At 37.8% G+C, this 24754-nt stretch overlaps 1 protein-coding gene across 2 annotated transcripts; it reads left to right on the top strand.

Annotated features, from left to right (window-relative positions):
* The first annotated feature begins 1573 nt into the window (after positions 1-1573).
* On the top strand, positions 1574-24567 carry LOC112576723. 2 transcript variants are annotated; one of them, XM_025259393.1, is made up of 21 exons: positions 1574-1685; positions 4236-4501; positions 6546-6698; positions 7356-7558; positions 7878-8001; positions 8431-8548; positions 8839-9055; positions 9496-11536; positions 12410-12874; positions 13434-13703; positions 14332-14625; positions 15210-15458; positions 16770-16943; positions 19838-19936; positions 20215-20310; positions 20650-20764; positions 21062-21180; positions 21271-21384; positions 22155-22303; positions 22634-22802; positions 23433-24567. In XM_025259393.1, the coding sequence occupies exons 2-21, from the start codon at positions 4244-4246 to the stop codon at positions 23472-23474; spliced, it is 5469 nt and encodes a 1822-aa protein (XP_025115178.1). In that variant the 5' UTR covers positions 1574-1685; positions 4236-4243; the 3' UTR covers positions 23475-24567. The 2 variants fall into 2 exon arrangements, with proteins under 2 accessions (XP_025115178.1, XP_025115179.1); XM_025259394.1 differs by having other exon boundaries at positions 8434-8548.
* The last annotated feature ends 187 nt before the right edge of the window (positions 24568-24754 follow it).

Raw genomic sequence — 24754 nt, forward strand, 5'->3', positions numbered from 1 at the left:
ACATGCATGACACTCTAAGACATCTTGAGTAGGAGCTATATAGTCCACGCAGTCTTACAGAGGAAGAACTGGCTGGCGGATTGGACTGCATGGTTGTACCATGGTACCTGCTCATCACCGCTCAAACAGGCCTAGGTGGCGATCTTACAATTGTCAGTCAGTTCTAAGTCATATATCCAGTTGTTCCAATCGACGACCAGCACGACCGTTTGTCACCAGTCAAGGGATGAATGACAAACACTTATGTTCCTTTCTCACTCCGGCTGCATACGTAACAGCCGGCCTTGAGATGCCCACCCTGGGCGCGTCTACTGGCTATATATACTGGGTCGATCTATTGTGACACCCGAAGTTGTGAATTAAAGTTGCCTGAGTCACTTGGGGAGGCCATGACCAGACATATGGCAGGGTGAGCAGTGGACCACGTGGACTGAGAAAGGACGTACATGACCAAACCGTGAGAAAGAGAGGCCGATGGGGGGGGGGGTAATCGATGTTTCTGGAATGTTTACAGGGATAGAATAAGTATATTGTACGTAGCTTAACAGTTGAGGGGGGCTTTTTGGATTTGGAAGTGAGAGTGGAGAGACGGCAGGTCAGCCGCCGAGTGAAACTGAATAAAATCTACAGTTGTGCGGCATATATATATATAATTGTCAGTCAGTTCTAATTAAGTATGCAGTTGTTCAACTCGACGACCAGCATAACCGTTTGTCACCAGTCAAGGGATGAATGACAAACACTTGTGTTCAACTGGTCTGTGACACCCAAGGATCTATATACGTTGTTTCTGGTGGCATCTGCTGGGCGAATCTATATTTAGAACGTCTGGGTGTCTGAGATAAATGGTTTGGTGTGATACTGAAGACTCTAATGCAGGGGTCTCAAACTCATATTAGCATGTGGGCCGCAGTGGAAAGTAACAGCCAGTCAGCGGGCCGCACCACGAAAAGAAAATGTTTTTTCATTAAATTTTACGAACACTACTGTCACTGCAGTTAAATGCTAAAATAAAGTTTTTATAATTATTAATTACATTTAGTGTAGTTTATTACATGCACAGGCAGTTTAGTTTATTAAAATAAGTTGACGTTGTCTCTGTCACTAATAACGGGGGTAATTTTCACTGCGGGAGTTAATCACCAAGCACAACATACATATACACCGCGGACGTGGCCGAGGGCCGCACAAAAATGTTTCGCGGGCCGCATTCGGCCCGCGGGCCGCGTTTTTGAGACCCCTGCTCTAATGGGTATAAGGATGTGATGGCACCACTGGGAGACAAGCATTCTTAAGAGCATGTAAAGACATTATAGGCACGATAATTTCTTAAGATTTAACAGCTTTATCATTGTAGATATGCTATATATAAAAAGCTATGTATATAAACTGATCTCATCAGTGTACCAACGGCAAAGTTTAAAATAGAAAATATCTTGTATCTGAGATAAAAGACGTTTTAAGTGTGTTGGACGGCTAGAATATCTTCGGATAAAAATGTGGATATCTTCCTTTCCGGAGATGGACTGTGGCAAATAATATACTATTTTGGGGAACTGCCAGAGGCTAAAAATAAACCCATCCGGCGCCATCTTGTACTTCCTTGAGAAAGAAGGGAAGTAACTGCACGATGTCAACAGAGCTCTGGAACATACGTCGTTAGGAAGCTAAGGTACTCGATCAAGGTAAAGGATACGCCACTTATAAAATTGTAGCGTTTCTGTTTTAAATCTCAGTATACAGAAATCGCGATGCATTATTGGCACGACGCCGATGAGAATTGTTAGACAAAAGCATGTGATTCGACCTAGCATACTAAACCTTAGTACCATGGTCCACACCGTCTCTACCCGTGCGCTTTAGTACTACTACAAAACAAAAGTACTCGTTACTAGTTACAGCAGTACATTTCCGCGGTCACAATTTTGGGCGTTGGATGGCTTATGGGGGAATATGAAAATAAAGTTTATATCACGTAGATAAATAAGAATTCAATTTTCATAGTATGAGTCATCAGTCTTGATATATCGATTCTTAGTAAAGTGTTACAAATAGTGATTAATATTAACAATATAAAAATTCTTCGAATAAGCAAAATTATATCAAAAAATATTTGTGAGAAATAATTACAGTAATCGAAAAACACTAAGTTTTAAAGCTTCTGTATAACTTTTTATCGAGTACTTGTTATTTGTGTGGATGGACCAATAGTACATGGAGTTGTTTAATTACATTTGTCTTTTATTCAGGAAGTAATCATTTACTTTAAATACACAGAAGCATGAAAAAAGATTAAACTTACATTGAAAAAAATCATTAGATTTTTTATTATTTAAATAAATTCATTTGGAATAAGAAGACATTTGGGACTGAGGTGATTGGTAATAGTAGTACCAGATATGTTGTGTGAAAATGAGACCTGAAATATCGCATCAGGTTTTTTTTTCCCTTGTCTGTGTCATTGTTTTATTCACAAAGCACTTTGGTGCATCTGCGCACATAAAATCTTTGTGACTCAAAACTTTTATTGAATTTAAAGACCCATTTTCATATGATTACAATACAAATACAAAACATTATAAGAAGAATGCACAAAAGTAGCAGGTTTTTCTATGCGCATTGCTGATTCCATAAACTGTAAACCATTTACAGCTTACTTAATGTCTTCAGGACTGTACAGCATAATTTTCTGAAGTTGAGCTGAGAATTAACCTGCTGTGTCTGCCTCGGGTCTTGAAGTTAGTTTCAGCAGGCCTCTTTATCTTTTTGATGACATAGGTCAAAGACCTAAATAATAGCTTTACATTTAGAGATGTTGCTTCATGTTCATTTCTTTGATAATCCTCCCTCATGCTGCAGAATTGTCTCAGTCTCTGGGTACATGTTAAAAATTACACTGTTCCATCAGTTGACCTTTTGAACCCTTGTTCTTTGAAGATGTTTTGCAAACTTGATCATTCAAAGTGCATATTTTTTTTCATTTGCATTTTTCAAAGATGCTTATTTGGGCAAAGAGGTGTTTTTATTTTAGTTTCTGCACATTTTTGACTTTGAGTGTGTTTCTCTTTTTATATCCACATAGATGATTATGTGAACAGATGCACACATATTGTTTTTCAGTGACTCTTACACACATTAACTTTCTCTTCTCTTTTAGGATTGCCGAAAAATAGTGTTTTGAGTATTATAAGATTATATTTAAAAATATATTAACCAGATGCTGTTAGCCCTTCTGTTCCAAGAATCAGGACATCAGAATTAGGAGAAGTCTTTATGGTCATTCTTGATACTATCTCTGTCAGATTATCAATCATCTATATGTGTGTGTTTCTGCATATGTAAATGTATATTTACATGAATTCGATCCTTTAAAACTTAAAAAGAAGAGGCAAAAATCTTTCTATTTTAGCATTCATTGTAACCTTAGTGGGTCTGTCTGTATGCAGTGGGAAGTAAGCAAACATTGATGGAAGAGGTATAAAGCTGGAGGAGGATACAGACAATAATAATAATCAACATCATCATCATCCTTCTTTAACATAGAATCCCAGCATGTGTCAAGGTTTCTGTATGCTTTACAAGCTAAGCATAATTAACAGAAATATAGAAATTGATCAGTTTTTTTTTTTAAGGGTTCTGACAACACCTTCTCTCTGTGGCTCTCTTTATAGTGTGTTCTTATAGTGTGTTTTGAAGTGCATTTATATTTATGTATAAAGTCCTTGGTATATGTGTTTATTATATAGAAGTCTAGTATAATTGATCTTGTTTATAAATTATTTATGGGTACATCAGTTTTAAGATGCTGTGTAGTTGCTTTGACAGATGCTCACACCTTTGCTGGAGCTATGCTTTCAAGGCAACAAAGAGTCAGTCAGTCTCTTACATATATATCACACATATCTTTACCATAGACAGCTTCACCCATTTATACCTCGTGTTCCATTATTGGAACAAAGTAATTTGATTTTCTCTTCAAATTCTTGTTCCTTGAATACCTGTAGGTCACACACATGAATTTTATGCACAGATTGAAAAATTTCAACCTTGAGCATAAATGGATAAAGATTGCAGTGGGAATGGAGTTGTTGCAAGAAGTGTTTCAGTTTACTACTAGCAATCTACTTGCTGCTTAGAGTAATAACAATATGAGGATCTTTTTAGATTTATAAACAGTATGAGGATCTACATGTGCAAAATTCTACCTCTTAGTAAGGTGTTGTGTTCTGTGCCAGGCTTTGATATGCAGATGCAGACATCAATGGGACAAGCTGCATCGTCATTGTCCAGTCTGCTGGACATGCCTTCAGAAGTAACCGATGGGGACAGAGAAAAGAATTTGGAGAAGAGTTTGCTTCAGGCACGTAAAGAGCTAACAGATGCAGTGAGCAGTGCTGGGGATCATGGGCCAGCAGTGACTAAACTGCTGCATTTGCAATGCCCTATTGCACTCAAGTATGCACAGCTAAGCGTTGGGCAGATGCTGAAAGAAAACTGTGAGGTGAGATTACTTCTGTTTGAAACCTCCTCCTCTATCCATGAATGAAAGAGTACATATGAAAGAAATGAAGTATGATTGGTTCACATTGTTGTAGACTACAGCTCCGCCTTCAACACTATCATTCTGTGGAAACTCTTTGATAAGCTCTCAAAGTTTGGACTCTCCCAGTCAATGGGCTTCTGGATCCTTGACTTCCTCTTGCACCATCCACAAAGAGTAAGAGTCAAGGATTGCCTCTCCAACATTCTGTTGATCAACACAGGCACACCACAAGGTTGAGTCCTCTCTCCATTTCTGTTCTTCCTTTTCACCAACCACTCTGTCTTCTTGGCGGCTGGGGCAATGTCTTAAGTGGTTGTTGGTGGTGGCTGGTTTAGTATTTCTTCAAAATGTTCTGCCCAGTGAGATCTTTGTTCTGCATCCCTGGCAATGACTCTGCCATTCTTATTCTTTGCTGGCCTGCATGCATTGGTGTTTTCCCTTCCTAACAGAATTTTTGTAATTTTGTATAGTCTGTTTGTGTTATTTTGCCAAGCTGCTTGTTCTACCTCTTCTGCCATCCTGTGTGTGAACTTTCTCTTGTCGTCTCTTGCACTCTTCTTCACTTTTCATTTCATCTCCTTGTACTTTGCTCTGAGCTCTTCTTTTTCCTGTTGGTCTTGACACTGGTTGATCTTCTGCTTCAGCTCTTTCCTTTCCTCTCTCTTTTGCCAGGTCCCTAAAGTCAGCCATTCCTTGTGCTATTTTTCTTTTTTGCCCAGAATGTGTGTGCTGGCAGTCTTCCACGTCTCCTGTAATCCTGTCCAGTTGTTGGCCACTGTTTCTTCAAGGAGACCTTTCAGTGCTGCAAATCTTCACAGTTGAACTCTTCTTGCTTTCTGCAGTCTCAAAGAAACTGCACGTTGAATTTGTGGTGCAGTCTGTCTGATGAGTCACGGAAGGACTTCAGCTTTATCTTCATTTGTTGCCACAAGCAGATGGTGGTCTGTGGCTGCATCTGCCCCACGCCTTACCCTGACATCCAGAAGACTCCTTCTAAACTGGTGGTTAATGGTGATGTGGTCAGTCTGGTTTTCTTTATGTCCATCTGGTGAAGTCCAGGTAGTCTTGTGAATGGTTTTGTGTGGAAAAACTGTGCCTCCGATTACAAGGTCATTGAACAAGCAGAAGTCTGTGAGCAGCTCACCATTTTCATTGCACTTGCCCACACTGTGCTTTCCCATTATGTGTCCTTTGACTGTTTTGTCATTTCCAGCTTTGGCTTTCATGTCGCCCATTGTGATCTTCAGGTCTCATTTTAGAGTACTATCAACCAACACTTGTAGGGAGTTATAAAAGTCTTCCTTTTTCTCTTTAGCTGCATTGGTAGGTCCATAGCACTGAATGGTTGGTGATCTTTTTTCCTTTGGAGTTAAACCTGGCTGACATGAGTCGTGGGGAAACTGGTTCTCATGCTATTAGTGCTGTTGCAGCGTCTGGTGTCATCAGTACTGCTACTCCTTGTGTGTGGTCATGGTCAGGGTCTTCATGTCCAGAGTAGATGATAGTCTCCCCTGATGAAAGACTGGTCTGGCCGCTGCCATTCCACCTGGTACAGGCCGAGGAGCTTGATGCCATAGTTTTTAATTTCCTGGGCTTCCTGAACTGATTTCCCTCTCTCGTATAGGATTCTGATGTTCAAGGTCCCTATCCTGGTTTTTGCCTTCACCATGAGAAGATGGGTTGGGGAGCTGACTTCCCGAAGGCTTTCACCAACATGAGTCAAAGGCCCTTCCAAAGAGGGATCTTCCTGTCCAGGCTCTTGTTGTGCTTGTGTTGCATTTGCAGTTTCTGTAGCATGGGTTGTTTTACAGGTTGGGGTTGCTAGCCCCATGCCCAACCCTCCTTCATCCAGGCTTCGGACCAGCAGGTTACCCGGGGGTTTTTCAGGTGGAGTTGAAGAATTTCTTTACAATGATTTAAAAACAGTTGTTATTTTAGATTTTACTCCTGTCTGTGGGAGGTATATCTAAACATGCAAACTTGTGTCATTTTAATGTTATAGTCAGTGGCTCAGATAAAGACCATCCCACAAGCACTTGGCATTTTGGAGAAGTATGGGCGACATTTGCTTAAGCCACGAGAACGACGTGCTGAACTTTGGCGTCAGATCAAGTTTAGCAATGCAATTTTTAAAGACAGAGTCTTACCCATGAAGGTATTTTTAAAAAAATCAGTGTACGGATTATTTTCTTTTGTTTGAGTTACATTTTTTCCCAGAACTTATTCCTTAATAAAAAATCTGGGATTTCTTATGGATATATATATTTATTCTATCAGTTTGGTTTAAATGAAAGATGTAACATATTTTATATGTAGTAAATGTGACATTAATTTTTTGACAATTCTGGAAAATTTAGACATACAGGACAAAACAGCATTGTGTTTTATTTTAAAATTTATATACATAATGTTTTGATTCAATTATGTACTAAAATGCTCAGATGTGTAGAAAATTTATTGTATATAATTTATCACATTGCATATAGCTAATTGATTCTCAAGAATAAAATGAAGCTCTGCTTGGATTTATTTATAAATAAATAAAATGAGCACATCGTTCCTGGTGTCTCCGATTTCCTGATTTTTTTTTCTGCTGCGTATTTTAGAGTTTGTACACATAACATTGTTTTATAGATTTATAGAATAGTAAGACATTTATTAGTCATAATAATACATTGTAATGCCCTATAGGATAGAAAGTAGTATTTCATATTGTTTTTATGGCACATTTAATATCCATCATAAACTGTTGTCTTCATGCTTGCATTATTTTGTGGGGATTTTGAGGGCAGAAGGCAGTTTGTTTTTTCAGGGGTCACTGGAGGTGGTGCGTCAGATGGGTTACACTGTAGAAATAGACGATGGGCTACAATTTGAGGGAGATGAGCCAGATGCTGGGAGCACAAGCAGGCTGGTGGCAGACATTGTGCTGGCTCGGTTAGAGATGGAGAGGTATCTGACAGGAACTCATCCCCATGCTGAAGTCATCAGTGACCTGTTGCCACAGACTACCATGTGGGTTGCAAATTTTCATGCAATATTATAATTACTAAAAACAACAACAGCAACTACAACAAAAAGTTCCTTCTGCTTATAGTGTTTTTGCATGATGTGCAAACTTTGATGCTACTTTCTGAAATTATTTCCACGCAAAACCCATCAGCAAAGAGGAGTTTTTAAACCATGCAGACTTTCTATCCATTACATTTACATTTACATTTACATTACTTTTTGTCATTATAGCACACATGGAGTATCAGTATGACAAGCATGAGATTGTTTGATAATTGATAACTCTGAGTGTATGTTAATTACTTTACAATACTTTCTTTAGTAACCAGCTACAAGCAATGTGGAGCACTGCAGCACAAGCAAGTACCTTTAATGGGAAGCAGGAACCACCACTCTCATCACAGAAACTTCTGCCTCAGCCTGTACAAGTTTCAGGTGCTACACAAGTAAGTTAAAATAAAATGGTTACTATTTGCAGAACATGTTTTGATTAATGAAAAGGAAAATTATGTTAAATATTAATTGTTCATACTAACAGGCGCATGCATGTATGTACACAAATTAATGTGCACAAGGACTTAATTTTCTGTTTCAATTCTATGAAAAAAAATTATGTCCTTGTGTGCATATACATCTGTATGTGTGTGCACCTGTGCATGTGCCTGTTAGTATGAACATTTAACTTCAACATCACATGTAAAGGTAGTCCCATAACTCTTCAGTCATTGGGGAGTGAGGTGTTAGAGTTCACAGACATCACTTAAAATATTTTCACAACTGATTTACCTTTGTTTGTTCTGAATTCACTGTAATATCTTGTTTTAAAAAAGTGCATGAAGGAAAGCATACTTTCATTAGGCTTTCTGATGATTCAGCAGAGCTTGGTGACATCACAGGATGACAGTGTCCATCCTTTTCACATGACAGAGCTTCCACTTGATGACAAGACCGACCCTGTTGATGTATCACATTTGGATGACAGCATGCGTAGAGGTACAGGTCACAGACTTGACATGCAGAAATTCAGCAAAAGAATGTTGTGCCCTTTTATTTGCTATTGTAATTTGTAGCTTCTAGAGGGAATGTGTAAGTTTTCCTCAGCGGCACGGAAAATGTTTGCATAATTTTCAGTTTGGTTTTCTGAAAGGACAAATAAGTTTTGGTGAGAAAACTTCTTAGCAAAAGTTTTGGTTAATTATGTCTATCTGATATTTGCGTCCTCATTTCTTTCCAAGAAGTATTTACGAAACCTGTTGATAATTGCTTTTTTTTTTTTTTTGCAGCATGTGACATTTGTGGAAACAGACCTGCAGCAGTATGGTGTCATTCTTGTGACAATAAGCAGCTGTGTGATGCTTGCGATGACATGTGGCACAAACACCCCAAGAGGCTCAACCATCAGCGGCAGTCCATTACTTCTCTTCCTAGCCCCTCTGTTAGTACTGCTGCTGGTCTCAATATACAAGGACCCTTTGGGATTCGTGCAGTAGATAGCCTGAAGTGAGTGAAAAGATAGTCATCTGCTTTGTATGACCCAAATTTGGCATAGTACATGTATTTGGAATAGTTAAAATATAATTATTTTGACATGCAAGCATATTAGTACACTCACCTCAGTAAACATTCTCTCTCTTTTCACTATGAAGAAGAGATCTGTTCTTAGTTTGTTTTCTAAATGTAAGCTAATAATAGAAAAGAAAAGTGCTTTCGAAGACTGACAGTAAGTACCCATATAAAGCCTATTATTACTATCATCATCATCATATGTGTTTCTTCCAGCAATGGGTAACAAATTTGGAGAGCAAATATAGAAAGATATTATTGATCCATTTTTTTTATCCAGGGATGAATGGTCCGCTGGGTACAGTATTAAATGAAAAGATATTTTGAAAACATAAAAAGAAAGTGTTGATCAAGAAGTTTTGATTTAATGTTGGTAGGCATCTGTCAACTAACCACAGGCAAGCTTCAGCACAAGACTGCAGTCCAGGGAATGTACCAGTCCTCAGAACCAATGATTCTTCTGTTGATCCTTTGCGAAACCAACAGATGCCCTTTGATGCTAGTTCAAGTCTTCTTCAGCATCAGCAGCAGCTGCAGCACTATCATCAGATTCAGCAACAGCAACAGAAACAACAGTTTGATCAGATGCCTGAGTATAGCCCTAGTCACCATCCATATTACAATGCGATGATTGGGAACACAGGTCAGCATGGCATGCAGAACATGATGCTGCCAGCTCCAGAAGCCAACAGTCCAAGGATGGGGCAGCCTGTAGTACATCCAGCATATCTTCTTGCCCAGAACATTTCCCATCCCGAGCACACAACTCTTTTTAGACACAGTGGACCACTCCAGCATTCTGTTGCACCTCCTTTTCTCCCAAATTATATGTGGTCAGGACTCCAGCAACACAACCTCAATGCAGTGCCTGTGCAGACAGGCAGAGACCCTCTGATTGCGGCAACAAACAGCAGCATGGTAGGTGTGCATTATTGTGACTTGTCATTGAGGCGTTCTGGTCACAGCATCTCAACGTTGGAAGGACCACCTGCAGTAGGGACAGAGTCTACCAATTTGCTGGGTGAGGCAGGCAAGGGTGGCAAGAACATGCGGCCTCAGTCATTACCTGAGAACAGGTTATCTTTGATCTCTTCACCATTGCTGAGCAGAGTGATTGCAGAAAGCAATTATGAAAAGCGTGCTGCAAAATGTGAAATTCATCTGATGGCACTGAAAGAGGAATTGCAAGAGGTGGATGATGCTTTAAATGCTCTCATGCTTAATAATGATGAGTTTTGTGAGCTAGAAGAATTTCGTTCCTTGAATAAACGCAAAGCTATGTTAATACGAGAATATAATACTCTGTCTCAGTACAAACAAGAACTTGCAAAGATCATAGATAGTGGAGTGTATGGGGTTTGTAGGAACGATCCTGATATGTCTTCTGAGGTCTTTCATCCACCTGCTTTTGTTTCTCCCTCCACTATTCTGGTAAAGCCACAGATATCTGACCTTTCAACACAACTCCAGTCACAAGTGGACTTTTTACAACAGGGATCACAACCTCCATTGAAGAAACAGGAGCAGTCTGTTTTCCCATCACATTCACCTCGGCATGTTGCATTAACTCCTGGCAATATCAAGCAATCAGATTTTAGCCAGAATGTTCTCCCTTGCTTAGAAAATGTGGATGAGAACTGTGCCAGTGGTGATAGTCGGTCATCTGTGGACAGGAGGAGCATCTTACCACAGTGGAAGATGGATCCATCAGGATTAGTGCATGGAGATGGTGGTTATGAAGCAGTGCCAGTCTCCACTGAGCAGCAAGTCATGATGAATCTTACACCACCACATCAGGTGTCTTCTGCAGCTAGCAGCAATTGTGTATACACTACTCTTGCCTCCCAGAAACATCAAGTTGCTATAGGTTCCAACAGCACAGAAAAACCTGCTCAAAGAGATGAAGTTTTGAAGACTGTTTCTAACTTAGGACCATTAATTACTCAGCAAGGCACTGGTGACTTTCATGGTGATAAAACATCTACCTGGATGGCAGAAGCAAAAGAAGTGGGAATGCAGTTTCCTGTTACAAAACCAAAGATGCAGCCCCATGCAGAGCAAAACATGCCTCTTTTGCCTGTCCAACCTTTAGCACCACCATCCATGAAAGTTCCAGCAAGCCATTTTGGGCGTTTTAAACCTCCAGGAGATAATTGGCAGTGCAACCACTGCACTCTCATCAATTCCCCAGGAACACGCATTTGTGAAGCATGTGATCGCACCAGTGACAACCCAACTCTGATTTCAAGTCATAGATCCTCTGAGAATGATCTTAAAACTGAACCCACCCAAATAGAAAGTAAAGCTGAGCTGCCTTCAGCAGATTCAGCATCAGCAGAAGGTAAAGTGCCTGATGGAAGTATAAAGTCCATGCAGTTAGAAAAGTTGCACTCCAAACTGGCTGCGGAACAAGACAAAGTGAGTATTTTGATTTAAAAAAGGTTAGTGAAGCATCAAGAACTAGACTAACACGAGTGCATCTGAGTACTAGATTAGGATTGCTAATCATTGTCTTCTCAGGGTTTCAATCATTTTCTAGATTACCAGTGATACCTTTAGAGTAACACACCTAGGGACGTTTTCATGGCATTTAATAACTAAATGCATTGATTCAAAGATGTGTGACATGCCCAAAGCATGTCTAAACTCTCAGCAGATAAAAAAGCTGTTTCTCTAACTTATGACTATTACAAGTATGACATTTCACAATGTTAAAATCATAAGAATAATCTTAATCACATGTTAAAGATAATCACAAAAGTAAAGTGAGAGAGTATGTGTGTGTTTTCTGTCATTCATTATATTTTCCTTTCTTTATTTCTTTTTAATCCTGTAAACAACAGCACAGAAAGACTGTCTTGCATTTTTTATCCGTGGGGGAAGGTCAACCTTTGTTAATTAGTTCTGACAACAGAGTAGGGAAGTGCTGTATACATTAACTAGTCTGTTACACATATAGCACAGCTTACCATATGTTTACCCAGCTGTTGCATGGGTAACTGATCACTTTAAAAGGGTTGGAGATGAAAAGGCAGTGAGGGAGAGAAGCTGGGGACCATCCTTACAAGGAAAGCAAGTCCCAAGATGAGTAGAGTTTCTAATGCCTTCCTCCTCGACACTTGAAATGTCACAGATTGCCTTTACCATTTTTAGTGTCCAAGTTGACCATTACTACTTGGAAGCTGCATTATTACAGTAGTGAGAGACCTGAGAGTATTTAGTTTTTAAGGGACTTTTTTTTCACTACAGTGGAAAATCAGTGTAGTCACCTGTTGCTGCTTGTTTTATCAGGTGTACCTGGAGAAAAAAGAAGCCCAGCATCGATACAGCATGATGCTGCAGGCTAAAAGTGAGCAGCAGCATAGTGCTCCATCTTCACATCATGATGATTCTTGTGTAACCTCCCAGCAACAGCCCCACCCACCAGTACCCAAGAAGTCTTTGCAAAGTGCAACTCAAGGCACTCATTTAAGTGCTGCAGATGATGACTCGGGGTTTGTTTCTGAAAAGCTGGCATGCAGTGCTTATGAAAATAAAACAGAGCTCTGTGCTGTGACAAGACTGAAGCAGAATGATGACAGACAGAGAGTCAGTCTGGAAAGTGGGGGCAGCAATAGCAGCAGCAGCAGCTTGAGGAGTGGTGAATTAGCCTCATTCAATGAGGGAAACTTCCAGCAGACCATGGAGCGCTTTTCTGAGCAAAAGAAAATCAAACAAATGCAGATTGATGGAGCAGAGATTCTCCACTTTGTCAAGGTAAAGAGTCATCTCAGTGTTTTTTTTTCTGTTCTTTCCTTTTTTGTTGGTTTTATGGTATGATGCAGACTTGCTTTGACAGTTCTTTCACTCTTTATTGTCAAAGAATAAGATGTAATAAAGAGCATTATTAAACTTGTTTGGAGAAACTGAGTACTTTCAGAAATGATCTATGTGGGTTGTCCTAAGTATTCTCCTTTTGTTCATTATTAACATTTAATCAACAGAACTTGTCCGGCTCATGTCGGCCCGCCGATGTTGTGTGCCTGCATGCAGGACCAACAGACTGCGGTTGTCTTTTGTTGTTTCAGCCGTACGACTTTTGAATGGGTTATGAATGAGGCATGAATAGTTTTGTGCATGCAATTGTGTATGAATTTTAATTTTCCTCAAGCTGCATCAGAATTGCCCTCTGGGAAAAATAAAGTCTTATCTTATCCTATCTTTTATTATAAATAGAATTTTTTCTTCATTCGTCAGACTACAAACACTGTTAAATCTTAAAATACTAAAATCTCTTAATGCAGAGGTCAGTCTGTTGTTATGTCTTACTCTTTAGATGGCAGACAGGTATGGCTTCAGCTTTACTGAGATATGCATAGCATTGGAAAAGTTTGACAACGACAGCCGGGCAGCTCTCACCTGGCTACAAACAGAGTGGGAGAAACTTGTGGATGTGGTCATCTCCACTGTTAAAACAGAAGGACAGCGCAGTCAGCACAATGATGTTGGAGAGCTTTCGCGTGAAGAAGCTCAGGAAGCGCTAAGGGAGTGTGGAGGAGAACTTGTTCCTGCAGTCAAAAAATGCACTGCAAAGAGAAGAGCAATGGTAAGTTGTGTGTTCTTGTCTCATGTTGTCGGCTCCTGTTTTCTTCCCTTCTGGTTTTTTGTTGTTGAAAGCTTACTTTTAATTTTTCATAATTTTGTTCTTTATGTCTGTGAACACTATACTGACATTTTCCTCTGGAAACATTATTTGTGGATCATATGAGCTTGTGAAGTCCCAGATTATTGCTGTCTGGGATAAAAAATGATTTGAAGGAAAAAGATGATTGAAAATAGCAATTTTAATTGTGAGAAGAGCTTGAAATTATTTTTACTTCTACAGCATATCCTTAAATTATTTAAATTCACATTTCCAACAAAATGCAAATGTATAAATAAAGAAAAATGCCAGCATTACTACATTCTTAGGTGACTAGGTGCACAACTGATAAGCTTAATGAGTTACATTAAAAATAACAACTTTGTGTTGCTTTGTTACAGCATTCTTGCGTTATGTTTTGCTATAGAGAGCTTGTATGCCTGAAACTGTTTACTGTTTTCTTTTGATGCATTTTTTATGTTGCTGTTTCTAGTTGGAGAAATTTAGTTTCAGATTTATAACAAGGCACTTTGCCACAAGTAGACACAAAATCTGTGTCAATCAATTTTACACACTGTTTGCTTCCATGCAGTATGCCCGACTGAACCCAGACAGCACTTTTGCCAGAGAGGAGGTTTTGCAAGCCATGCTTCAATGTCAAGGGAATGAGGAAGGTGCTCGTCAGCATCTCCAAAACACACTTCTTCAGCCCTTCTTGCAGCGAGTGTGGCAGGGGATGGAAGAAGATGAGTTGGGAGGAACTGTGGGTGTGGGTCGCTCTCTGCTGCAAATGGCTATTGCAGAAACATGCCAAAGTGTGTCAACTAGTGTCATCTCTCATGAGGACTTTCAGCAGAGGGTTAAAGACAAGACTTTAGACAGAGAAGTGAGCTGCTGTTTATGCTTTTTTTCACATTGAACGCAGGGCATGTGTCTTTAGGAAAAATGTGTTATGGATAAACTCTGAGCATTCACAGCTGAGCATTTACTTTGTTGCTTCATATCTCTTTATGGTTATAGAAATAGATCTTTATGGTATACAAATAGATCATGATTATAGAAATAGATTCCTTCTCTTGATGGTTATATAATCAGATCTTGATCTTAATTTTTATACAAATAGATTGTGAAGGTTATAGAAATATATTTTGATGGTTATAGAAATAGATCATGATGGTTATAGAAATAGATCTAGATATTAAGTTTATGGGTCTTTATTTTTGCTAATATATGATTGTGTTGGTATGGCCTAAATTCTGCAGTGGCACTTATCTCTCTCTCTCTCCATTGTCTAGTGAATTACTATTCACATAATGTAATATGTCTTGGTACAGAGACATTGGTGACTGACAGCCTTGTATTTTTACATGGTACAGAATAGTCACTGTGCACACCCATTTATGTTCAGTGAGACCATTGTGGTTGCAGCTAAGTGAATTCATAGTACAAAAATACTTCTTGATATTACAGCGCCGCATTCGCATGGTTCTTGTGGAAGGCAAACTTCGTAGCTGGGGTCGAGCTGAGCTAGTCATTAAGCTATTAGATCATGACCTTCCTGCAGCTTACAGCAGCCAGGGCATTACAAATGGTGAAGACTACTACTGCACCTTAGAGGATGTGGTGGAAGCTGTTCGCAACTGTGAGGATAAGAGGTCAGCGCTGGTATATTTGATGCAGGAGTGTCAGATCTGTTTTTCACATTATCCAATGAGCAAGGTAAGAGTTTCACTTGATTACAGTGAGTACTGTACATCTAAAGACTTTTTCATGTTGAGCAGCAAGCTATGCCATGAAATCATTCCTTTAAAGCCGTAATCATATATCTAAAAATATTTAGGTTTTCATTTTTTTTACTTTTCAATACTTTTCTTAATTAGTGTCAGTTTAGTTTATTTAGTTTATTCCTTGATACTCCTCAAGAAGCATAGGGCCACAGTGTCAATTTATGAAATCCCATATTGACAAGTTAATAATAATTTATGAATCATATAAATTTCTTACATTGTGATACCTTTTCACACAAGCCACAACCATATTTAGCAACATTCAGTTTTATTCTAAATGGAAGGCATTCCAGTGAAGGATAACTAGAAGGGTCTTTTTTTGTGCAAAAATTGTGCCCAAGGTTAGACTCCTCCTCAACATTAAATACTATAGAACTAAATATAATTAATATCCCCCTTTGAATGCATTGAGTCAGGCAAGACTGACCTTTAACACTTGACTGAACATGTCACCACCAGTTCACAGTTTTTGGTCAAGGGAAACTAGAGCTTGCTGCTGTTGTAGGCTGGAACAGAATGTCAAATTTCTTATCAACTTTCATTCATCAAAGATGTTCCAGTGATTAAAAGCACAAATGGTATTAACCAGAGAAGTACAATGTAATTGTTGGCAAAAACTTACCATTGGCTGCTTTTAGAAAATTTCAATCAGACTTTACTAAAAAAAACACCTCCTTTATGTGTGTATTTGTCATGTGCTGGGTATGTAGATGGGATATAGAAAACTCTCACAATTAGGAAATAAGTTGAAGGACATGCCTTTATGAATATGCCCAGACTTGTGAACACAAGGAAGTACAAAAAGCGTATTACATGAAGCCATCCTTAAACAACTTTAATTAATATCTAAATATTATGCTTAATCTCAATATTTCTTACTAATTTGTTTTTACTTTGATTCACAACATTGCATAAGTCTTTTGGAGTGGGAAAGAGGAGGCATTTTGGGCTCATGAACTGTGTGTGAAATTATTTTAAGTGTAGCTGACATTATGGTAAGTGTATGTTGCTCCCTGGTTATCTGTGTTAAAATGGATGGCCAGGCTAGGATACAGAGTTAAGCAATATAACTGTCCACCCACATTCCCACTTCCATTAGCCAATATCAGGGATTTGTGGAAAAATTCAGAACATTATAACAAAATGGATGTGGCTTTGAAAAGACGAAAAGTATTGATATGTCTGTTATGTGTTCCTCTATAAACTGGTTAGTAACTGCTTTTCTTGTTTTTCTTTCTTTCAGATACGTAACTTGAACTTTTGTCAGTGCAAAATTTGCTCAGATTGTTTAAAACAGAACTTTGAGGTGGTCATTCGAGAAAAGCATGTACGTCATTGGACTTGCCCTTTATGCAGTAAACCAGACCTTAATGACGAGGAACTAGGTTCTGAATATATCAACTTCCTTGGCATGCTGGTGAGTGCTGTCTGCATATGTTGTTTTCCTCCTAACCCTCTAGATTTCTGCTACCCCTGGAAGACTCACCAGAATGGCCGTTTAGCATCGTTGAAAACTGATGCCACTTTTCTGACACAAGGGAAACCAGAAAAGGACTGTGCATATTTGCCTTGTGATAGTTAAATTTTTTGGTTAATTATTGTGATTGGCTGGAAGTATTTACAAACTTTATCTCACTATATTGCTCCTCAGTTTGCAAAGAATGGTGGCATATGCAGTCACAGCAATATTGACCTTAGACATTAGAGAAAAGAACATACCAAAAAGTGGGTATTATTGCTGCATATGTGGCATTTATTGCGGAAGAAATTTGTCAAGAATAAATTCGTCACTTTTCAATGAATGAAAAAGAAAATAATATATGGAAAAAAGTACAAAACTTCTCAGGGTACTTGACTTTCATGTAACAAAGTAAAGTTGCCTGTTTAGTCTGCTGCCATAACCAAAGGATGTTCTGCTAAAGAAAGCCATATGGAAAAGAAGTCCATCATTGTTTCCAAAGAGTTCAAAATGATTGCATTATGTTTTTCTGTAAACGTAAAAAACAAATTTAACAAACATATATACATTTTCTCAAATGTAGTAAATAGCCCTCTAATAGTCCTTGGGGATATCAATATACAACCTCATCCTGATATAACACCATTCAGTCTGTTGACCAACTTGACACTGTAAGACTCTTGATGATCAGGCACCAGTAGTCTTGATATGTTGCTGCTATCAGCTTGCTGATTATGATCCACGTAAGATCAGAGCCATCCACCAGAATTTCCTGATAGAAACTGCTAATTCTCTTGTCTGTACTTTCATTCATCACAGTTCGATTACTTAACTCCTTGATTGCAGGCTGCCCTGCATACCTCATTCGCATGTGCCATCAATCACAGATGAACTGTCAGCGGTGTGTGTGTGCGTGTGATGTGTAGGTGTGCATGGGAATGATTTTTAAAAAAAAAATATATATTGGAAACAGAGCACACCTCCCATTTAAATTGCCCATTGGAACTAATAAAGTTGGTTGTTATTGTTATTGTTTTTCACAAACTCCAGAAAGTACAAAACTCAGCTGCACGTCTAGTATTGATAGCATGCTACTTATCTCCTGCATGCCCTGCACTGGTTACCACCCATTCGTGCTTGCATCAAGGACAGACTTTCAGTGCTTTGTTAAAATTTTTTTTGCAAACTCTTACCCTGTCTGTTTCTTTCAAATTCTTGTTCCCTACATTCCATCTAGACTTTTTCATGATGCTAATTGACCTCCATTGAATTTTGTAAGTTTGCATGAACAATTTCTTTCCCATGAGCACTACTCTTAAAAACAGTCCACATGATGCTAGTGTTACCTTCTACTTCACTTTCTTTTATTTCACTTGACTAGCCTGTCTCTGTAGATTTTCTAATGTTGTCACTGCATGTTGCTCTGATATACCTTTGTCTGTGATTTCTTCCCTGTATATTTTTATTTTGCCTTCTTGTTGCCTATCCATCCATTTCTTTCACATACTCTCCATGTTTTGTCTCAAACACTAACCAATTATATAAGCACCTGATTGTGTACTATGTAAATCAAGCATTTATTATAAATGTTTATAGCATAGATGTTTTAGGATGTTTATTATTATTCTTATAACTGCAGCAGTACTTGCATCCATGCTGATTTTTGGAGTAATTCACATTAAGTAGAAGCATCTGGCAGAATTTAGCCATTCAGAGTTTCAAATCTCATGGAATGGCAGCATTGGCATCTAAAACTTTTCTGATTTTCGTAGACCAGTCTCTGTCTCTTGCCAGAAGGTCACTTTTATATTTAGAAATGGTGTAATTTTAATAGTGATGTTAAAGAAAGATTTCATTTTTTAAAGGTGCTTCTAAACACCATGTGCTTAGTACAATGATCAACATAGAAGAATAGTGGGCACCTTCTGTATTACTGTGTTCTCTCTTGGACAATAATTATTACAAATAATATGTTAATACTGTAACAAAATATAAGTAAACTTGACCTCTTTATTTCTTCTTTCATGGTTTTTGTTTTGTTTTGAATCTGTGCTTATGGCAAATGGAATGAAATTTGAAAATTAATTGATGATTTTTAAAGTTAATCCAGCAATTTATAGTGTGATGAAGAGTTTGCGAAAAACTCTAATGAGGAACATCCATCCCTTAGCTAGAACTCAGTAAAGGTCTACTTCTAACTCTTTATTTACTTGTGATATTTACATGGTGCTTTTACTCCATCCCACCTCTTCTTATATTTAAAGAAAATTTAAAAATGGAGATTTTCTTGAAAGAATTTTTTTTTTTTTAACTTGACAGACTGTTGGCCAAACTAGTGGTTTTACTAAAAGTTCAAGGCTGAAGCTAAAAATGTATGATGTAAATATCAATCAACTTCTTATTTTGCTCTCCAGATCTCCATTCTTAGGAAACTTTCTTTGAGTGCTTAGTGGCATCTTTTGATGCTTGATGCCTTGAATGCTCAGGAAACTGTCACTGTATACAAATTGTACAATAATAATATGTTTATTTATGTAGCGCTTTTCCCCACCATTAAAGGCGGGCTCAAAGCACTTTACTAAAAAGAAAAACACACAAACATAATAAGAATGGATGCTTATCTCAAAAACAGTTGGAGAATCACTGTATATTTGTGACCTTTGCCTATCACAGTCTTTAGCTGATAAGCACAGGCAACACTGTCAAACTGAATGATGACCACTTCTGATGATGATGATGACTATTGATGTTAAGTGTGACCGTCACCTTGTTTTATGACAGTGATGGGAAGGTAATATCATATTGTATGTCAAATGTTTTGAAGGACTCTTTTTATTTTCTTTATTTTTCAGCTTCAGATGCAGGTAGACAAAGAGGTGTATGACCTTTTTGAAACCAAAGTTAGGGATTGGCACTTACAGAAAGATCCACATTTTCGATGGTGTGCTCATGTGAGTGTTTCTTCTTTTTGATAGCGGTCATTAGAGAGATGCTTACCAAGCTATCAGTTATTGAGTGCAGTTTATGCTTCTTTTTATTATCGATACCTTTTGACAACTAATTTGAAAGAATGTCATGGAAAAGATGGTAGATGTGTTAGAACCTGTGCATAACTGTGCATATATAGGGTATGTGTGCATATAAACTTGTACAGGTTTATGTTAGATTCCTATTCGTTCATACATGTCAGTTTGTTACACATAAACATGTTGTATAAACTATGTTCCAGTGTGGCAATGGCTTCATCGCAGATGGTGGAGACAGGCAGCTGAAGATGGTGTGTCCTCACTGCAGTCAGAAGACATGCTATCAGTGCAAGAAACAGGTCATTGCTCATTACAATTTGTGCCAGAACTTTTCTTGTGTGATCATATCTATTTCATACGAGTAAAAATTGCTTATTATTTCATCTTTAAAATTACTTTAGCCGAGATAAGTTTAAAAAATATGTGGTGTAGACAGTGTATATAGAAAGACATTTTGTTTATTGTTGAGAGAGACCACCACTTGAGCATGCTGTTATCCTGTATGCATAATGCATAATTAGGATTTGACAGCAAGCTTTATGGATTATGTGAGAAGTGTAAAGTTTTTCTGAAGTGACAGCAATTCAAGTCAATAATAGTATACCATTCATCAGTTGGAGTTTGTATCTGTTGTGCAGTGGGAGGAGCAGCACGAAGGTGTGACGTGCGAACAGTTTGCACAGTGGAAAATTGATAATGACCCCAACAACCAGGCAGTTGGCTTGGCACGTCACCTAGAGGAAAATGGCATTGGTAACCATCTTTACCACCTTAAGGGAGAGAAAGAGAGTGTGTGTGCACATGCACAAAAAAATCAGCAGATGGGGAGAAGGAAAATTCTCCTTTCATTGTTATTTTGTTATATGCATCCTTGAAGTATTAAATGCATCCTTATAATGTATTAGTGTTTCATTCAGCATGTTTCACAATTTTGATTTTGAAAAATATCTATAGTTCCTGGCTTATATTAATGTATGGATATTGTGTTAAATCGTCTGCATTTAATTATTTCTGATGGAGGTGACAGGTTTTATTTCTTCTTACCTGCAGACTGCCCAAGCTGCAAGATGCGATATGCATTAGCTAAAGGAGGCTGCATGCACTTTAAATGTCCTCAGTGTGGGCATGAATTTTGTAGTGGCTGCTGCCAGCCTTTTTACCAACGCGGGGTGAGTAAAATTATTTTGATCACAATTTTGTGACATCAGTTAAGTATTTGTAAAGAACAAGATTACTATCTCATTATTTGTAAATTTCAGATGTGCAATCGTTTAAAGAACTGCAAAATGAATGGCTTGCACGCACACCATCCCCGAGATTGTTTCTTTTATTTACGTGACTGTGATGTACAACATCTGCAAGTTCTTCTGCAGGTAAGCATCGTTCTTTTGTCCCATAATAAATAGTAATGATCAGGTTTGCCTTTGCTGGTTGCCTATTCTGTTTGGCTGCAAAGTTTTTAATTTTGCTTTAATGAATAGAATCACAGTATTGCAGATATCCAGATATTAAAATTGCATGAAAGAACAAGAGGATAATATCTTCAAGGACTATGACAGTGAAAACAATGGTAAAGATATGACAATCTGCTTGAATTCTTGGCAGAAAGAAAGCCCCAATCCATTCATTGCTTTTATTTATTTAGAAGATACAGCTGCATAATTCATTTTGCTGGCAGTAAATAAATCATGCCACGGACAGTAGCTGTCTTTTGTGAAACAAGATTATTACATACATTATCAAGATCTGTTCATAGGCTAAAATAAAACCTGATGCAGCCAAAGCAGAAAATGCTGTTGAGAGACTGATGACTTATAAGCTGAAGTGGTGGTGACAAGTTTCAGAAAATATTGCGAGTAGTTACTTCCTATAGCTTCAATTTTTTTTTTTTGGTTTTGGTATATTGTTACTGACAACTGTAATTCTTTTCTAGGGTATTTTTCTCTTGTTTGCATTTCTTTTGTTTATATTCAGTGCACTTGTAGGATTAGATTAAAAAAAGAGTATTGGATAGGACTTCTCTTTGGAAATCAAAATTCCTGCTGCAATATTTCTAGGAAAGGGCTCTATACAGTTTTGTAATTTTGGTGATTTCCCTTAAGTACGAATAATATCAAGCTGTTTGTTTTCACTTCACAACCAGAATGCAAATGTGGAATTCAACACAGTGCCTCCGGCAAACCAGGAAGAGACTTCTCGCTGTCCAGTCATTGAGCAGAAGGAATTTGACTCTGGCAAAAGAGATGAATCATGTGGCAAAGATTCAGGGGATGGCCTTGCAGGATTGTGTCTGTAAGTGGGGTTTCCTGTCATAGGGGAGGGCAGAATCTAAATTAGTTAAAATATTTTGGTCTATTATTGTCTTATTCCTGGATAAAATCCTTCAAGGATTAACATTGTAACCTGCACATAGAAAAATGTTAGATCCAGGACATCACGATTAAAGTATTGTCATATAATATATTCTCCCTATGCTCCCATTGACTGTTCCAATATCATGTCACAGATGTACATTAATTGTGTTTATGCAATGAACATGCTCACAATCACCAATATATCAGAAAACACACACACATACATTATCACAGATATGTGCAGTTATAAATTTTATGTGATGTGCAGACTACACTATAAGGAGTACCTTGTGGGTCTTATCAACAAGAATAACATTGACCCAGCCATGTCCATGAACATTGAAGAATTGAGAAAAGTGCTGGCAAGAGGAGAGATGAATGTGCCAAAACAGAAGCACAACGAGTCGTCTGCTGCATATCACAAACGTATCATTAAGGTAGACATATTTTTCAGACTTAGTGAATTTTTAAAAATTCAGCTAAGCACAAATATTTTTCAGTACTAGTGTTATTAGATTATACTTCATTTTTGATTTTAGGATTGTGGTAAAGAGTCTGCATTTGATGTGCATATACCAAAGTACATGGCTATGCATATTTCAGCATTAGCATGTGCATGTTTTATCTGTGGGAACTGAGCAGATTATTTTTTTAGCAGATAGGTAAGGGAGGTTGGCTGTTTGTCATGATAGCCAAAAAGTTCTACCTAGGGCTAGAAGTAACAGGCATGTTAATTTGCTTGCACATGAACAGTGATGATCTATCCAACAGCAATTGAATTCTTCTGTGTAAATGAATATTTGTTTCCACAACAGTATAATTGATTTTGTTCACAATAACTTTGAAAAAATAATTACCTGTTGATTTTTTTCTTATGCTCATGAACAAATAGAGAATCAGCTATCCTGTGTTATTGTTACTGTTTTAACTATGAGACCCAAAGTTCTGTATTCAGTAACATGAAATTAAGATTAAAAACAGCATGTATACCTTGATATAGAATGTGAAAATATTTGCTAATAAAAATCCCAATCTTGTTGAGTGGTCAGTTTATGCATTGTTTGCAGCTGGTGCAAGAGAAAATGCCATTACCTCCAAGATCAGCATAAGAAGACAAAGCCACGTGACTATGGATGGTAACATTATTGGACAGGATTTACTCATCCTTTTGAATGCATCTTGAGCCCTGCAGTCAACAGGCAGTGCAACTATTTATGGTTCAGCAGACTTATAATTGAGATGATGATGATTCATTGGGTTCATAATTAGTTGGGCATAATTCTTTGAATGACTTAGTATAAACTATGTAAATAATCCTGATTGATATTGGGCCATGTTTTGTTTTTAAAAAATCACCAAGGAAAAATTTTAGACTATTGTTACAGTAAGTGGGAAATCATTGGACGCTTTATGAACTTGTGGTCATATGGTTGGAGCAGTATTATATTTTCAGATACCTTGCCTTTCACTTTGCAGGAGCGTAAAGTGTGTAAACTGATCAGGTGATCCTTCTTATAAGACTTGAGAGGGAACAAGAGCTATGGCAACCATAAAATTGTGTTTGTTTTCGCTCATACCTTAGTTATATTTTAATGCCTAATCTTATCTATTTGGAGCATAGAAGTGCTGTAAAGTGATGCATAGGAGCATTTCTTTCAGAGGTTGTGCTGTGTTATCAAGAGGCTTGCAATATTAGCATGGTTAAAATGACTTTAAGAAATTTTGAGTGATATTAGAAAAGCTGTAAAAAATATGGGGTGACAGTTTCATGTCAAGGACATCAGTAGACAAATAGCCAGTCCAGTCTTTAGATAGTTCAGACCTACAAAGAGAGCATGTCTACGCATTTAAAGTAACATGAATCTGATTGGCAATGTAAATATGCCACAAAGTCATTCTCCGTCAGTCTTCACTATGTTATATTCCACTGAGACCATAAATGATAAACATTCAAAAGTTTTTAATTTGTTCCATAACTTTCTGTAAGTAGGCCTTGATATGATGATTTTTAGGTTGGGATTTTTGGATGTTTTCTAATGAGAAGGAGAATTCAAGTTTTTTTTTTTTTTATCTGCCTGTGTGTGTGTGGGCATGTTCTTTCAACAGCAAGAATCATCTATTCCATGGTTAAGATTGATTAAGATGATTTGAACAAAAAAATTGCAAACTATTTGCTTGATTAAAGCATTAGCAGTTGATCAAGTTTCTTTTTAGGCTGGTTAACACCATGTGTGACGTGTATAAAAGGGGGAGTTGTAGATAAAAATATAACAGCTTTAATAAACTCTTGAATTACTTTTGAAATGTGGAAAATGGAATCGGTAAATTTTCATCAGATTTTAATGATTTATTCTTTCTTAAGAAACGGTCAAGTATTGTCAGGACAGTG

Source organism: Pomacea canaliculata, linkage group LG12 (assembly GCF_003073045.1).
Source record: "Pomacea canaliculata isolate SZHN2017 linkage group LG12, ASM307304v1, whole genome shotgun sequence".
NCBI lineage: Eukaryota > Metazoa > Mollusca > Gastropoda > Architaenioglossa > Ampullariidae > Pomacea > Pomacea canaliculata.